The sequence below is a fragment of the Podarcis tiliguerta genome (assembly GCF_965153285.1).
Source record: "Podarcis tiliguerta genome assembly, chromosome: 12".
Lineage (NCBI taxonomy): Eukaryota > Metazoa > Chordata > Lepidosauria > Squamata > Lacertidae > Podarcis > Podarcis tiliguerta.
Window position 1 is genome coordinate 39,113,605 of NC_139545.1, and position 17,577 is coordinate 39,131,181.

Below are 17,577 nucleotides of genomic sequence, written 5' to 3' on the forward strand. Positions count from 1 at the left end.
TTCTTTTACAGCTGAAGAAGCGAAGCTGCTGTAAACATTGCAAAAATAACCCATGTGCTTTTTCAGAGTCATTTTTCTGTGAAGAAAGGAGCAGCAGCCTTAGGAATTGGTACTGACAGTGTGATTTTGATCAGGTGTGATGACAGGTAAGCACAGCCTTATGAATGACAGCAGGAATAGCCATTCTTTGAAAGCAGCAGAAAGAATGATATTTAAAAAAATAAAAATAAAAAAATGGCCTGTTCATATAATATAGCCTTGCCCTGTGTTGGGCTGAGGAAGCTCTGCCACATACATGCTGGGCATTTATCAGAGAGTTCAAAAAGTGGTTTATAGCAGGTTTGTTGAGCCAAGCTCATGGCCCCAGGGCTGTACCAGCAGAGTTATATATTTTGTGACCTGCACAATACATTTTTGGATTGCAGAAGGTCTGTCAAGCACCATGTGGACATAAGTTAGTGAACTGAGTTCAGGAGCAAGGGCCCTTGAGTACATCAAATGTACTAAAAAACCATAACTCTGCATTCTGTCATTTGGTGTTTTCCACCCACTTCACTTGAGATTCACATAAACATTCAGATTTGCAAAAAAACAAAACAAAAGTATACATTATTATTAATAGTACTGTACTAAGAAACAGGACCTGTTTGCAAACCTCTTCAACTGACTCAAATTTAGTTAAGGGAGGCAGGTGATGGAGAATGGAATGAATCGCTTTCCAAGTGGCTAGTTAGGTTTATAAATGTTGCGTAGAACTTTTCATAAATCACTATCTTATCTAAGTTAACTAACCTGAGTAGAGGACAGAAAGAGCTAACAGCAAAGCCATGGTATTTTGATTATTTTTTCCCCCTTTTCTATTGCAGAGGCAAAATGATCCCATCTGATCTTGAAAGGAGAATTGTTGAGGCCAAGCAAAAGGCAAGTAGATTTCCACCTACAGTCAGTAATCTGTACGTGTATAGGAAAGCATACCGTTTTGGGGAGTGAGGCAAGGGAATTGCCTATGGAATTTCAATCATTGTTTTAAAAGTTGAGTTGCCTTATAAATCTGCACACAAAGACCCCCCCCCCCTTTGAAATGTGAGTTAATGATGAGTTGGACCAATGCACTGAAAGAAACCTGTCCGAAAAATAGACTATTCCGAAATAACGTGGGCATCACAAAGTGATTCACTGAGTTTGCATGTGCAAGAATGTTGGGTCACCCCAACTCTTTTGAGCTCTCTCTATCCTCTAGTCTAGACCCTGTGATTGTAGGAGGTGCAGGCCCATTGTCAGAGAGCATGCATTTTTGCATCTAGAAAGTCCCACATTCATTCTCAACGATTTTAAAAAAATTGAACTGTCTGGTTTTCAACAAACTGTTTCTTACACCGCCCAGCTGAGGCCAGAAGAGTGTAAATCACTCGTTCAACAGAGTTCAGAATTGCAAAGTAAACCTACCCTTACCAGATGCTCATTTTTACTCCCTGCCAGGAAAAGCCTCATACAAAAGCCGAACATCTGGACACATTTTGTCGCCTTAGCAGTTTGCTGCCACCTGCAGGCAGAAGTATCAATGACATAAGCAAATTACAGTAAAAGGATGTTGATGGGTCGCAACATTGGGCTTATCCGCACTTAACTTTTGCTCCACTCTCGCCAGGCATAGATCTGGGCTTAAAAGCTGCATGTCTGAGCATTTTTTTTGGGGGGTAGAGCTTTTTGTCCCAGAGTTTTCCCTACAAAAACCCGCTCTTTAGCACTCCATTGGGTTTTAAGCAGATTGCCCTTTGCACTGATTGAGATTTAAAGAGCAAGTTTTCACAGGGAGCGCTCTGGAGCAAAAGAAGAAGAATGAGAATGTGCTGTCAGACACATAGCTTTAAAGACCGTTCCTTGAAAGAGTGGAGGAAAGGTCAGTATGAATAAGCCCATTTGCTAAGGGTATTATAGGGCAGTGTACCAATAAAATAAAATAAATAAACGGTGTCAGTTTCAGTCCTTTCCAGCATCTCTAGATAGGACTGGGGAAATAGCCCTGCCTGAAACTCTAGAGAGCTCTTGCCAGTCCGTGTAGGAAGACGAAGCCAAGATGTGCAAGTGGCAGTCTCTTATAACATCTAAGCTTTGCTTGGCAGCATAAATCAGGCATGTTTCTTAGATGTTGAGTCTGTGATTACTGGTATGCCTCGCCTTAATGATATTGTTTCATGCCGCCCCAATCTCTGCTGAGCGGTGCATGTGATTCCAAGGATCTCTGGTGCTTATCTAGGGTTCGTGTTTCCTTTTGGGAATGAGGCAAAGTGGAGACTGTGGTGTCTTTAAGATATATGGTTTATTTACACACATATATACCACCTGAGCCTATGATGGAGGTGTGGATAGCATTACGCCCCAAGAGGGTCTCTTGCTTCTCCCATAGGTGCAGCAGTCTTGGGTCTCAAAGACAGAAAATCAGCCATGCTCTCTGTCTCTTTGTTACAGCCTATCACAGCCAGCCCATAGGATGTTCCTGCCCTGCCCCGCCCTCCGCCTTCTTCATCCTTCTCACAGTTAACAGACCCTGGCTTATCTCCTCCAAACCAAAACCCTACACCCTTTAATCCCTTTGGTCTATGTCCACTAACACACACTGAAGGAGAGCCCCTACCCCTCCTGGTCTGGCATAGCTTTCACCCTCTTGAAGGCTTTCCTGGTGAGTTAATGATTCGGCCATTATCAGCTTTGTTCCTCCACGGACCCACACTCTCAGGCTGGCTTGGCTTGTTAGCATTAAGTGCATCCAGCAGTGTATGGCACAGTTTAATCAAACCTTGATTAATTCTAACTTTCACTAAATCTAGGAATAACGAGGAGGATTTGGCAGCCAGGAGTTTTGGGGATCCTTGCCTTATCCCAAAACTTATCACAGTATTAAGCCTCCATTCCACGCCACTTCCCTACAGAGCTGTTGCGACTGAAAGACGCTCAATTTCAGAAAATAGTCTCTATGTCTAAAGGAAATTTTCTCCACTGGAACATTTTCCTGTTGTTTTTGTTGTTGTTTTCTTCCTGCAGGGATTTGTTCCTTTCCTCGTGAGCGCCACAGCAGGAACTACAGTCTATGGGGCATTTGATCCACTTATAGCTATTGCAGATATCTGCAAAAAGTACAAGATCTGGATGCATGTTGATGTGAGTACAGAAGTACAGTCTAAAAGGGCTGAGCTACAAAACAGTAAGCTGGCAGAGCCAAAAACCATGCTGTTTAAAGTGGAAATGCATGTCCTAGCAGAGTCTCTGAAGGATGTTGAGAACCCCAGATTCTGGAAGCTGTCGGGAAGAGCAGGAAGGTGTGGGCAATCTCATTTTCTTTGTCCCTAGTTTTTGATATTCAAAGCTATATTACCTCGAGCTCTTGTGTTTAGTAGCAGGTAGTAGGCCCATCCTATAGGAATGTGACTGTTTATTTAAGAACATTAGAAAAGGTTACTAGATCTGGCCAAAGCCCCATCTAGGCCAACATCCTGCTCTCACAGTGGCCAAACCCGCAAGCCGAATCTGTGTACAACAACACTTTCCCTACCCAAAAACTGGTATTTGAAGCATACTGCCTTCAACAGTCAGAGCTGGTTCAATCTAGGTGGCTGTGTAACTTCTGCTAGGTTGCTAGGTCATGTGACCAATTTGGAAAGGGTTTGGAACAGGTGTGAGTGTGCCCCTGCCCCACTGTGTCCCCTTGTTGGGGGACTTGTCTTCGCCAGGGGTGTAACATGGGGGGGGGTCTGCTGGGGCGATGGTCCCATTTTTTCTGGGGGGTGCTGGCAAGGCACTGTGAAGAGGCTGCAACAGGCATGCATGCCCCGGACACAGTGAAAACATGCTCCATCGCTGATCCTGGCCTCAGCTAAACCAGCTGCAACAGAGCTGGGCTGAAGGACTTACACCAGTGTACCTCTAACTGAGCTGGAATGAGGGATTTGAAGTGGGTTTGCCCCAGCTAAGCCCAGACTCAGACAGAGATTTACCTGTTTCAAACTCTACTCAACCCAGAAGATCTTGGGTGTTGGATTGCTCCCTTGCTTTTTAAAAATAAATAAAGCTGGGAAAACAGCTTATGATTTATCAGGACTTCTTCCTCTTCCCCCTACTGAGATCCAGTGTGGTATGAGAGATCCAGTGTGGTGTAGTGGTTAAGAACGGTGGACTCGTGATCTGGTGAACTGGGTTCACTTCCCCGCTCCTCCACATGCAGCTGCTGGGAGACCTTGAGCTAGTCACAATTCTCTGAAGTCTCTCAGCCCCACTCACCTCACAGAGTGCTTGTTGGGGGGGAGGAAGGGAAAGGAGAATGTGAGCCACTTTGAGATCCCTTAAGGGGAGTGATAAAGCAGGATATCAAATCCAAACTCTGCACAAACATCCACACTCCTCCCTGACCATTGGTCCTGTTGACTAGGGCTGACAAAGTCTAACAGCATCTGGAGGGCCACAGATTCCCCTCTGCTGTTACAGCACGACTTTTGTCTGCACAGAATTGACAAAATGCAAGGGGACAGTCACTTGAATTGAAGGGCTTAAGGTATTTCTTTCTTTTCTACAGCCACTTAAACCAACAGCGTCATTGCATCATGTGGTTGCAAATTTCAAATGTGCACTTGGGGAACATGTTTCATACACTTCCCCTGTTTTGAAATTTCCTCAACAATATTTTTTTGGCTGCTTCCCTGATCACACAAGGAGAACATTCAGAAGTGACTTGTGGGTTTGGATATTAGAGCCTTGAAATCCGTACGACTGAATACAATTAATGCTCTTTCTTTTCTTTTCCAGGGAGCGTGGGGTGGTGGGCTGCTGATGTCAAGGAAACATAAATGGAAATTAAATGGTGTTGAAAGGTAGGGATTACGGACATGTCATTAAATATCACTTATGTGCTGCAGTGACTGATGGAAATATTATTAGACGCTACTCATATGCTGTCTTGACTGCCACCAGAATTCCTGCAAATTTAAAACCAGTCAATATCCTCTTGTCGAATGTGGCAGCAGAAACTATTTTTCAAGTTCCAATCATTATTGAAATAGTTGACCAAATCTTTGCAAAGCATAAGAGCCTGCTGCTGTTCCTTTTACTTTGTTGTTGTTGTTGTTTATTAAATTTGTATACCGCCCTTCATCCAGAGATCACAGGGCAGTTCACAACATAAAAAATACAAAATGAGAACACAAATACATAATAAATACACAATAACAAATCAATAACCCCCCTTCCACAAACACATTTAAAATATTTAGCCAAAGGCCTAGTTAAAAAGAAACATTTTCACCGTGTGCCTAAAGATATGTAATGAAGGCACCAAGCGAGCATCCCTGAGGAGAACACTTCACAAATAGGGAGCCACAACCGAAAAGGCCCATTCTCATGTTGCTACCCTCCAGACCTTTTGAGGAGGAGGCACACAAAGAAGGGCCTCAGATGATGACTGCAGGATCTAGGTCTGTTCATACGGGGAGAGGCGATCCTTAAGGTATTGCGGTCCTGAGCCATTTAAGGCTTTATAGGTCAAAACCAGCACTTTAAATTGGGCCTGGAAACTAATTGGCGGCTAGTGCAGTTGGGCCAAGATTGGTGTAATATGCTCAAACTCTGTGGCTCCGGTGAGCAACCTGGCCGCTGAATTCTGCTGATGTTTCCCAACCATCTTCAGAGGCAGCCCTGTGTATAATGTGTTGCAGTAATTGAACCTAAAGGTTACCAGAGCATAGACAACAGAAGTTAGGCTATTCCTGCCCAGACAAGGATGCAGCTGGGCCGCCAGTCAAAGTTCTCCATGACATCGAGACACAGGGAACTGTGGTTTGTTTGGTTAGTGAAAGCAAGCCAGGATACCTATTCAGGGTACCACTCTCTCATTAACCATAGTTTAAACAACTATGGACTTGTAAAAAGACATTCACTGGAAAAGTTCCAAGCTGAAAAATCTCTGTCATTTCTAAGGAACATTATCTGTGCCAATACATTTATATTAACTGTTATTGGATGTTTGTAAAAAGCCTGATTATGGCATGAAATAATGACTTTCTTTTTCAGCTGCTTGGCTTATTTTCAGCCTTACTGTTCTGGCCATACAAGAGCCGCCTTTTTATTTTGGTTTTGCTGTTTGCATTTTACGCCTCTGTGAATGCAATCTGCCCTTGCCGCACCTCATGTTAAAGTTTGGTTGCTGTTCCAGGGCCAATTCTGTGACATGGAACCCACACAAAATGATGGGGGTCCCACTGCAATGCTCCGCTCTGCTCGTTCGAGAAGAGGTATGTTTACATCCATATTGACATCTTTCGCCTGAAAAGGAATAATAATAAATCCGTAAGGTAAAGGTAAAGGTACCCCTGCCTGTACGGGCCAGTCGTGTCCGACTCTAGGGTTGTACGCTCATCTCACTTAAGAGGCCGGGAGCCAGCACTGTCCGGAGACACTTCCGGGTCACGTGGCCAGCGTGACGAAGCTGCTCTGGTGAGCCAGCACCAGCGCAGCACACGGAAATGCCGTTTACCTTCCCGCTATAAAGCGGTACCTATTTATCTACTTGCACTTAAGGGTGCTTTCGAACTACTAGGTAGGCAGGAGCTGGGACCGAAAGACGGGAGTTCACCCCGCCGCGGGGATTCAAACCGCCGACCATACGATCGGCAAGTTCTAGGCACTGAGGTTTTACCCAAAGCGCCACCCGCGTCCCCAATAAATCTATAGTCAACCTGAAATCACAAAATAAAATTAAAAAATGGGTGCAGTGGTTATTGCCTAGAAATGGGGATATCAGGAGGTGGAGTCAGGCTTAGGTCAGCAGTAAAACAAAAAGCACCCAATGGCAGTGAAGTTAATGCTTTATTCAGAGAAACAAAACAGCTTGGTCACAGCAACCCTTCTCAATAGTTCTTGCCCCAATGAGACAGCTGTGAGGACTGATGTTCTCCACCTTCTCCTGCTCTCCAAAGCTCCTCCTCCTGTTCCTTCCCCAGCAGCGTAAGGCTCCTTCGCCCTATCTTTCCTTCCCCAACTAGTATGGAATATTATGAGGGACGCGGGTGGCGCTTTGGGTTAAACCACAGAGCCTAGGACTTGCCAATCAGAAGGTTGGCGGTTCAAATCCCCGCGACGGGGTGAGCTCCTGTTGCTCAGTCCCTGCTCCTGCCAACCTAGCAGTTCGAAAGCACCTCAGAGTGCAAGTAGATAAATAGGTACCACTCCAGCGGGAAGGTAAACGGCGTTTCCGTGTGCTGCTCTGGTTCGCCAGAAGCGGCTTAGTCATGCTGGCCACATGACCCAGAAGCTGTATGCTGGCTCCCTCGGCCAGTAAAGTGAGATGAGCGCCGCAACCCCTGAGCCGGTCACGACTGGATCTAATAGTCAGGGGTCCCTTTACCTTTACTATGGAATATTATGAGGGATGCTGCACTGGGGGCACTATGCTACTTTAGCAGTCGAGTGAATATGAGAAGCAAATGGGGTTTCCAAAAGGTCCCTAGCTTTCCTTACTGTGGATTTAAGAGCTCAGCGACACACAGTTGGTTACTAGGTGCTTCCATCTTCACAGCAGCCAGGGCAGGAATAGCCATCATGGTGTCCTCCAAATGTTGTGGACTACAACTCCCATTATGCCTGACCGCTGGCTGTGCTGGCATGGGATGAGAGGAGCTGGAACACAACAGTTTCTGGAGGGTGCCCCATTGGCTTCCTCCAGGCTGGGGGCTGCATGGTAGGAGGTGAAGCAGAAAATAGCACATATTCAGCTGAATTGTTTATAGAGTTGGGGACGAGGGTAATAGCTATAATGGCAAGAATATATTTATGTGATGATGTTGCAAGCAAGTCTGGGCTATGTGTATGGAGCCTGGGCTGCCCTCTCGGCCTCACTGATGTGGTCACAAGGAAAGCAGAACAATACATTTGGCACCAGCTTGGCTGCAGGAATTTCCAGAAGGAGGCGTACAAAACATCATCTTAGCGACTCCACTCCCGATTTGTGTAGAGTTTGCTTCTTAGCCTTTTCTTCTCCCAAAGGTGTCCCATAAGCATGGATGAAAATAATGCTCTTGACTTCATAATATAGTCTAAAGATACAACTGATGGCCCTCTTCTGCCAGCACTGGAGCCTGTATCCTTTCCTTAGGAAACCTTAGGGAGCCAGTGTGGTGTAGTGGTTAAGAGCGGTAGTCTCGTAATCTGGGGAACTGGGTTCGCGTCTCCGCTCCTCCACATTCAGCTGCTGGGTGACCTTGGGCCAGTCACACTTCTTTGAATTCTCTCAGCCCCACTCACCTCACAGAGTGTTTGTTGTGGGGGAGGGAGGGGAAAAGGAGATTGTTAGCCGCTTTGAGACTCCTTCGGGTAGTGATAAAGCGGGATATCAAATCCAAACTCTTCTTCTTCTTCTTACAAGGTCAAAGTTATGAGGCCTTTACAAACACACATCAACTGTTCCTCGCAGCACAGCCAAGGATGGGGAATTGTTTGCAAGCGCTTTCTTGAATCAGTAAAACTTCCATGTTATTCCACTTGCCCTTCAGAGTGTGTCTGCTTCTTTAAAGGGCCTGATGCAAAGCTGTAACCAAATGCACGCTTCCTACCTCTTTCAACAAGATAAGCACTACGACCTGTCATACGACACTGGAGACAAAGCCTTGCAATGTGGGCGCCATGTTGATGTCTTCAAGCTATGGCTGATGTGGAGGGCAAAGGTGAGTATTTACAGTGGAAGAGGGAGCAAGGGAGTCAGAAAAAGAGAGGGGAAAGTAGGTGTCTTATTTCCCTCAGAGAGGTACAATTCCCAGAGTTCCCTGGAAAGAGCGACTCATCATAATACTATCAACATCATTTATTATTATTATTAGCAATATTATTAAACTTAGTCGCTTCTTTACAACTCTCAGCACCCTTAGCAAACTACAGTTCCCAGGATTCTTTGGGGGAAGCCATGACTGTTTAAAGTGGCCTGATTCTGCTTTAAATGCATGGTATGAATGGGGCCTTTACTATATAAAGTGACTGGTTGGGATTTTGTACTCAGGTATATATAAATGAGTGTGTAATTGTGAGCATTATTGGTTGAACAGCATAATGTTATCTTAATAGGAGGTTTTTATTTCATTATAAATGCATTGTATTGCATTTGAGTTCCGTTTTGTACACCGCTTTACTATTCTTTTGAATGCAAAGCAATTAAGAATTTTGCTAAATAAGTAAATGTTGGTTGCTAGGTTGCTAGGCAACTGCGGCTGAGCATTCCTACAAGAGCTGTCTCTGGGTAAGCCACTGCCCTCCCTAACACGAGCTTTCTGTGCGTGAAATAAATAAAAAGCACAAACCTGGGAGTGAACAAATGAATAATAATTGCCAATTCACCTTTCAGCCATGAGGAATTGAGTGCCGCTTTCAAGCTTCGAGCCTGTGACATCATGGAGCAGTTGCTGCACCTCAACTCCAGCCAATTTGGCAACCTAACAATTCTGTTTTAGCGTAATCAGGCTAAAAGCTTTTGAGAACGACAAGAGGATTTTGTTGTATGAATTCTTAAAACTAGACATGGCAAAACTGTGACTAGAACACCTGCTTCCATTTTATGCAGCAATTAGGAGCGGGCGTAATATTGATGTGGGGAAACCAATTATAAATCTGTTGTTTTCTAGGGGCATATTTGTAAAGACTCTCCGAGGACCAGCTTATTTTGCAGTTTGGAAATATTGCCAAATATAATGCTTCCTGCTGAGTGGTTTTAGATTCCTCCCCCAAGATTTCCTTTAAGATGAACAAATTCATTTACTACAATGGCCTGCAGAAAACACACATTTCATGCAGCTGTAGATGTTTTTGCCACCCATTGTTGGCATCATCTTATAGCTAACCTTAACCAGGTTGCCACTGCTTTAAGTCAGGTGTGCATCATTTTTGATCCAACAAGGAAATGCACACCATGTCCCAGTTATAGAGGCCTTACAGCTGCTCCATAAAGCTCCTGGTTTCTCTGTATGTGGATGCAAAAAGAAGAAATGAAGGGAATGATCCAGGACCTAGCAGCACCACAACACATAGTTGGTGGGTCACGAGTTATGTAGACCCGACAGACTGAATGAAATCAAGGTGATTTAACTCATTGATTTTATCCACACAGGAAAAGAAGAGGATGGTTTAAATCAAGTTTCACCCTGACTACATTCACATACCGTATTTTTCGCCCTATAAGACGCACTTTTTCCCCTCCAAAAATTAAGGGGAAATGTGTGTGCGTCTTATGGAGCGAATGCAGGCTCCTTGGTTTCAGCGATAGCAACGCGAAGCCTCCAAAGCGCAGAGGGAGTGCTCCCACCGCGCTCCGGAGGCTTCGCGTTCCTTTGGCTGAAGGGTAGGTGCCCCTTCAGCTAAGGCGCAGCGTCCCTTCAGCTAAGCGGGAGCAGAAATGGAAGGGGCTCTGTTTCTCCTGCCGCTTCGCTGAAGGGGTGCTGCACAGAGAGGGGGAGATTTTTTTTTTCTTGTTCTCCCCCTCTAAAACAAGGTGCGTCCTATGGTTGGGTGTGTCCTATAGAGCGAAAAATACAGTATTTCTTGAATTGTGAAATTAAGGGTTTATGTCCTGTGATCTCTGTACATAAGTAAGAACACAAAAGGATGCATTCTAACTATGCCTACTCAGAAGGAAGCCCTACTGGATTCAATAGGAAAACTTTGCCCAGAACTTTCCAGGAGCTTGAGCAATGATAAATACAATATGCAGCCTGCTGCTTTTGCTACTTTTTAAGGGGGACCTTGAGCGAGGCCTCCTGTAAGTGAGCAGAGAGGGTTTCAAGGTGGGAAGTGGTCAGATACCCTCCCATTTTTGATCTTCAATTAGGTAGCCTATTTCTGATTCCCATACAATTCAGAGACCTCCAGCATCTCCTGCTAATAGATTGCTGTATATTAGAGAAGCAGCACCCTTCAGGTCATATGCTGATCTGCTGCATAAGGATTTGAACAAGGCAAGTGTTAGTTTCATCTTAAAACAGTGCCTGCTGAGATGCTTTTTTTTTAGTGCATCCTCCAAAATCAGAAAAAATAATAATATTTTGTTCTCTTCTGATTGTAAATTTCTTCAGGGGTTCTTGTAGCCAAGCGATATATACAATTAACAAACCTAACCCTCCATTCCTCTCTCTTTCTTCCTTTGTTCCAAAGGGCACTGTAGGATTTGAAGCACACATTGACAAATGCCTGGAACTTGCAGAATACCTGTACAACAAAATAAAGAACAGAGAAGGCTTTGAGCTGGTGATTGAGGGAAAGGTGTGTGTGTTTATTTTAACATAGCTTTGAAAAGCAAATCCCTCCACACTTACTTAAGAGTAAGCATCTCCAATCACAGAAAGGCAGACTTCCAAGTAAAAGTGCACTGGGATTGCACTGCTCCAGAACATCTATTACTATACCGTTTTATAGATTGGGGATTTTATTAATTAAAAAGTCTGCCCTGTACTTGCTAATCATAGAGATCAGACTGTTACCAAGGGACTGTTTGTCAAGTAATCTTCCCGCCCAGTGTGCTAGAAGGAATCCACGTAAGCACTAGCAGAATGATTACTATGCTGATTTATGAATCAGTTGCAAGATCAGTGTAAGGAGCCCAGAGAGCACCTGAATTGACCAGAACATCAATCAGCCTTCCTGCCTAGCAGGAAGACAAGAGTGCAGGCTTCCCATAGGAATCTGGTTGGCACTTTGCCATTGGCCTAATCCAGCCAGCTCGTATTATGCTCTTAGGTTGTAAATCTAACCCAGTGAATACATATGTGTATTCCCTGTTACATAAAAAGGTAAAGGACCCCTGGACAGTTTAGTCCAGTCAAAGGTGACTATGGGGTTGTGGCGCTCATCTCACTTTCAGGCCGAGGGAGCCGGCGTTTGTTCACAGACAGCTTTCCACGTCATGTGACCAGCATGACTAAACTGCTTCTGGTGCAATGGAACACCGTGACAGAAACCAGAGCGCACGGAAACACCATTTACCTTCCTGCCGCAGCGGTACCTTTTTATCTACTTGCACTGGTGTGCTTTCTAACTGCTAGATTGGCAGGAGCTGGGACAGAGCAATGGGAGCTCACCCCGTTGCATGGATTCGAACTGCTGAGCTTCAGAGTACAGGCACCACAAGTAATACAGTCAAACCTCAGAACTCAAACAGCTCCGTTGCCGAATGTTTCAGTTACCGGGTGCCAAAAACCCGGAAGTGGGTGTTCCAGTTTTCGAATGTTCCTCAGAACTTGAATGTCCAATGTGGCTATGCAAAAACCTAGCTCTCAGCCAATCAGAAGCCGTGCCTTGGAACTCAAATGTTTCAGAAGTCAAACGGTCTTCCGGAACAGATTACATTCAAGTTCTGAGGTTTGACTGTAGATCTAATTGATGTCAAACTATGGACACCTAGGGAATTAAAGGAATCCATAGGAAAACTCAAGTCTGCTCTTGAAACCCTAATATATCTCAGTCTTCTCTAACTGGCAGTGGCCCTCCAGGGCTCCAGGAAGAGATCTTTCCTACCCTTGCTGCCAGATCTTTTTAAGTGAAGACGCCAGGGACTGACGCTCAGACATTGTGTGTTCAAAGCATATGCTCCCATCACCTTCTCCCAGTATCCATTATCCCTGCCATATTCCTTGGAACACATTAGGTTGGATCCAACATACTTGAGTTGCACTTAGGTCCCATTGAAATCTACAAGTTTCTTAACCTGGAACATTTCAAAATCAAAGTTAGTCATGGCTATGTGAATACCCATTCATTTCAATGGGAAACAAGTTTAACTAGCATATTCTGAATCCAACCTGTTGCTACTGCTGAGTGCAGAAGGTAAGTAAACAGCACAACCCCATGCATGTTTACTGAGAAGCACTTCTCACTGGGTTTAATGGGGCTTATTCCCTAGGAATTTACACTGGAGACTGAAGCCTAAGTTTATCAGTGGAGGAGCTGAGGTTAAAAAAGGTTGAGAAACAGCACCCTACTCAAGCTTGGGGTTGTTGGCTTTTTGCTTTTGATCTAGTGTCATAGGAAGAGCTATGTGGAACGCATGGACCTTGTGGCAATTGAGCTGCTTGTGCAATCTAAGATGCTGTTTTCTTTCCATTAGCCTCAGCACACAAACGTTTGCTTCTGGTATGTGCCTCCCAGTTTACGAAATATGGAGGATAATGAAGAAAGAATGAACCGCCTTTCAAAGGTAAAAAGAAGAAGACAATGTGCTCATTTCTATTACAGACTGCACTTTCCCCCTTTTCAAATGAGACCAGACTAGTCCACACCTGCACATATATGCCTTTGCATATGAGCAGCAGTTTCGGTCTTTCCCATTCATACCTGTCAGCATTCTCTTCTGTGTTTGTCCCTGCTTTCTAATTTCTTATTTCTTGATTCAGTATCTCTGGATCAGGGAAACTCAATTTACAGGCAAAAAGCATTGAGATTGCTGTTGTTTGGGAGTAATATCATGTGGACTGCACAAATTAAATGGGAACGCCAACAGCTGCAAACACACGGTAAACTCCAGTGTGGACAACCCCTAAACGGCATTGGAGGCCAGATGTCCAGCATGAACTCAGATCCCTTGCAACTGAAGAGGGTCCCTGACGCAGTTATTACACAAGGCTGCACAGTTTATGGGGGCTTGGGTTGGTTGCTGAGCCAAGTAGGACAAATGCTACACTGGTGTAAACCCAAGAAGTGGTAGCCAATGAAGGGAGAGACATAGAATGTGGCCATATATCAGAACACAGGTCAGCCAATAATGTTGAGCGGGAGGGGAGATCAACGGAATGTTGTGACATCAGAACACAGGTCAGCCAATGATGTTGAACGGGAAGGGAGAGCAACAGAATGTTGCGATACAGGTGAGTTCTGCTGGATGCTATAGGGAGAGGACCGCATGTCTAGCTTGCCCCTAAGAATATGCTCAGAAAAGAGGCAGTAGAATATTAATTTTGTTTTTCATACCGTGTCTGTGAAGGTGGCTCCAGTTATTAAAGCCCGAATGATGGAGTATGGGACCACAATGGTCAGCTATCAGCCCCTGGGAGACAAGGTCAACTTTTTCCGCATGGTGATCTCCAATCCAGCAGCGGCTCACCAAGACATTGATTTCCTGATTGAGGAAATAGAGCGCCTTGGGCAAGATTTATAATTGTGTGGTCTTCCAGACCTTTCTGAAATGTCTCTCTAGGTAGACAATTAAGTTGTCACAAACTGTGGTGAATGTATTTGTAGTTTGTTCCAAAGTGAATCTATTTCTATATTGTGCCGTCAAAGTAGAGTACAATTTAACACTTAAGAACATTGCTCCTCTTTAAAAGTATTCCCCCGCTCCCCGTTGAGTTTGTGAATATTTCCCAATTAGAAAATATAAAAAGGCTGCATTCAAACAAATCCAGAATAATGAAATGCTCATGATTCCACCCTCCAAATTTTAGTACAGTTAGTAAAAGCGATAGTTTGCATTAAACGTAGCCAAATTTGCCCCCAGACAGTCACAGAACACAGTGAGGGGCATTGTAAAGCATAAAACAAAAAATGCTTTCAAATAAAGAAATGTTGCCTTTTTTTTCTTGGTATATTAGAACAGAATTTCTAATTTACATACATTTCAGATGTATTTAACTACATATAATTTTACAAAAGAAATATATATATATATTATATATATTAAAAAAGATCCTATTTTGTAAAATATAGATTTTTATTTTCTATGGGTTATGAAGACTGCAGGGGCAAAAAAATAGTAATAGTAGATATTAAGATCCTTTATTTTCCTTCAGAGAAATTGCATTGAATGCTTATTTTGAGACAGAAGCCCACATAAAATTATCCAATAGAAATGTCTCTGTTCTGCTTGTCACTTTACATCTCCAGAGTTTAGTACTACGAAAACCTCAAGAGATTACTGCAGCTCTTCAACAACAAAACAAGATCAATGACAGTGAAATTATAAAATCTTTACGATGTTTCTCAAGTGGCCTATCTAAGCAGACGCACAATCATCATAGAAAGTGCTACCCAGGACTTAACATGGCGTTGTATTTGGAGTCTTCTCAATAATAATAATAAAAAGGTCAAAGTTCAGATCAGTTGCTTGTGCCATCAGCATTGTAATGAGCTGCAGGTAAAGGAAGCCTAAAACTTCTTAACATAAGTAGACCAAACCATAGGGCTTACCAGTGAGGGAGCCAAATTGCTGGGTTGACAGCTATGGGGTGGGGTAAATCTTGGAATCATATGGCCAAAATTCACCAAAGCAGCCAACCAGAATTCCTTTGTGCAATCCAACCTCTACACATAGATTCAACGCGAGGTGACATAGCTGCAGAAGCCCCTATATAATTTTTGCCCTACCATTAGGCAGAGTGAAGCAGCTAGTTTCCAGTGCCGTGAAAGGGCAGCAATTTGGTTTGTTATTTAATTTATTATGGTTGCATTTTTCCCCAACCAGGGAGGCAAGAGAGAATTTGGGTTTTTTTCTGCCTCAGGTACCAAAATAAGTTGACCAGTCATAGGTCCTATGCACCTTGACGCTAACATGTGGTTGGAGAGGCATCTGCTGCTTTGCCTCGGGCAACAAAAGATCTTGGACTGGGTTGTTGGTCCTTCAAGCCACTCCCTGCACTTATGCAGAGATGGAGGATTGCAAGATATGAAGGAAATACCTTCAAATACACATAAAGCACTTTAGCTTTACCTCTTTGCAGTTTCAGGCACTGTTCCTGCCTTCCCTAGCAAAACCCTCTTCTGATTATGAGGACCATTTTTATGGCATATTGAAGGCCCACCAAGACTTTACACTTGCAAGTTAGGCCATATTGGAAGCAGGCAAGATGGGAGTGGGAAAGAGGGAAATTCCATCTACCTGAATTTCACATCTTGGAGTTGTCTCTACTTATAACACTGGCCAAGTTTTGGGTTTTAGCTTTAACTAGGATCAACGTGGCCACGTGGGTTTGTAAAGCAATATTGTTTTACGCTCTCTCAAAATACTTGAAGTAAACCAATGCGATGTCGTCACAATTGATAGAAAATAATTACATTTTTGGGTACTGGCTCATTGTAGCATTGCAAAATATAAGAGCAAGGAGATGAAGCTGTGTCTGTAATTTGTGTTGCCTTTTAAATTATATTGATAGCAAGGTTTTATTTTTATTTTTTTGTCACCTCGGACTGAGGCTGTGCACTTTAGACTTAAAACTGTACAGTGTTGCCAATCAAACATGTATCGCTGTATAAGCTTGTACAATATATTAACTGAGCCGTCCTTAATTGTGTGGTAGCGATATTGAACCTTGATATTGTAAGAACTGCATCCGTTCTAGTTTCTCTATTGCTCACCTGCTTCGGATCACAATCTCTTCCACCCTAAGCTGATTCCTGTGAAAAGATGTTTAACTCTAGACATTTAACGCTTAAGAGTTGGAAAGTGAACAGCTCTGCCAATGAGATCCCTACTCAGATAACAACAGAGACTATAGAGGCCTCTGTGCATAATGGCTTCTTCCTTCCATTCACTTCATTGGAGGAGAGCAGCCGCAGGATTGGGGGGAGGGCAGCCAGAGGATCTCCATGAATCAGGGCATTTGAGGACCACCCAGCAAACTCTGCTGCTGTGAAATCTCCATTTAGTTGGTGCTACTGCGACTTCCACTGAATGAAATGGACAGTTGCATGGCAGTCAAACTTGGGATAATAGCCAGTTTGCAACACACCAGCCAAATGTTCCTGTTGCCCCAGGGGCAGGGAAGGTACAGGGAGCAATGGCAAAGAGGATTTATAGGCCTGGGTTACATCTTGCATGTGATTTTTTGCTTTGCTTAATAAAGCTAATTACGGTCCGTGTAGATATTACTTGTGTGTGCCGATCTGAGATCTTCAACTGGTGTTTTCATGTGGATAATCACCAGCAGGATTTTCTTTTCCATGTTAACTCTGTTTGTTGCATCTGGACGGGGGGGCGGGGGGGGGAGAACTACATGGCAACCTGTTCTTCTTGTATTTGATTAAAGTATTTTATCTGTGATGTCACTCAGAACCCAAATAAAAAGTGTAAAAATGTGGCTGACATGTCTCTGCGGGGTTTCCACACACCCCTCCCTCCCTCCCTTTTCATTACCGACCTGGGAGATCGTAAGAAGCAGGAGCATCTTTTGTGCCATCTCTCGCCAAAGGTCATGAGGACTAGGGAGCTTTATTCCAGCTGTCACCCACTGTCAGGTTGTTGCTTCAGCACATTTTCTATTAAATGTGATAAGCACAGAAATAATGGGACACTTTCACAGGCTCTTGATTCCCCTCTTATCTATATATACATAAAGTGGTTTACCTGTTTCATTATCTTATAAGGGATGTGGGATCACAAATAAAAGAAAATGTGTTTTTTGTAAAGGAGATGAAAACCTGTAGCTCATTTGGCAACTTATGTTTCTTTTAACAAGGAATCTCTCTCTCTTTCTTTCTTTCTTTCTTTCTTTCTTTCTTTCTTTTCCTTCCTTCCTTCCTTCCTTCCTTCCTCTTTTTGCCTTTCTTTCTTCCACTATCGGTGGACTCATA

The 17,577-nt window shown here is 43.7% G+C and overlaps 1 protein-coding gene across 1 annotated transcript in view; it reads left to right on the plus strand.

Annotated features, from left to right (window-relative positions):
• The window catches only part of GAD2 (glutamate decarboxylase 2), a 38,597-nt gene extending 21,513 nt beyond the window's left edge, over positions 1-17,084 (plus strand). The window contains exons 8-16 of the mRNA XM_083406867.1: positions 67-146; positions 867-921; positions 3,043-3,159; positions 4,798-4,862; positions 6,200-6,278; positions 8,556-8,705; positions 11,176-11,283; positions 13,124-13,213; positions 13,997-17,084. Of these exons, the coding sequence (XP_083262993.1) occupies positions 67-146; positions 867-921; positions 3,043-3,159; positions 4,798-4,862; positions 6,200-6,278; positions 8,556-8,705; positions 11,176-11,283; positions 13,124-13,213; positions 13,997-14,170 (918 nt within the window). The 3' untranslated portion in view covers positions 14,171-17,084. The remainder of the gene's footprint in view (positions 1-66; positions 147-866; positions 922-3,042; positions 3,160-4,797; positions 4,863-6,199; positions 6,279-8,555; positions 8,706-11,175; positions 11,284-13,123; positions 13,214-13,996) is intronic.
• Positions 17,085-17,577: the final 493 nt, after the last annotated feature.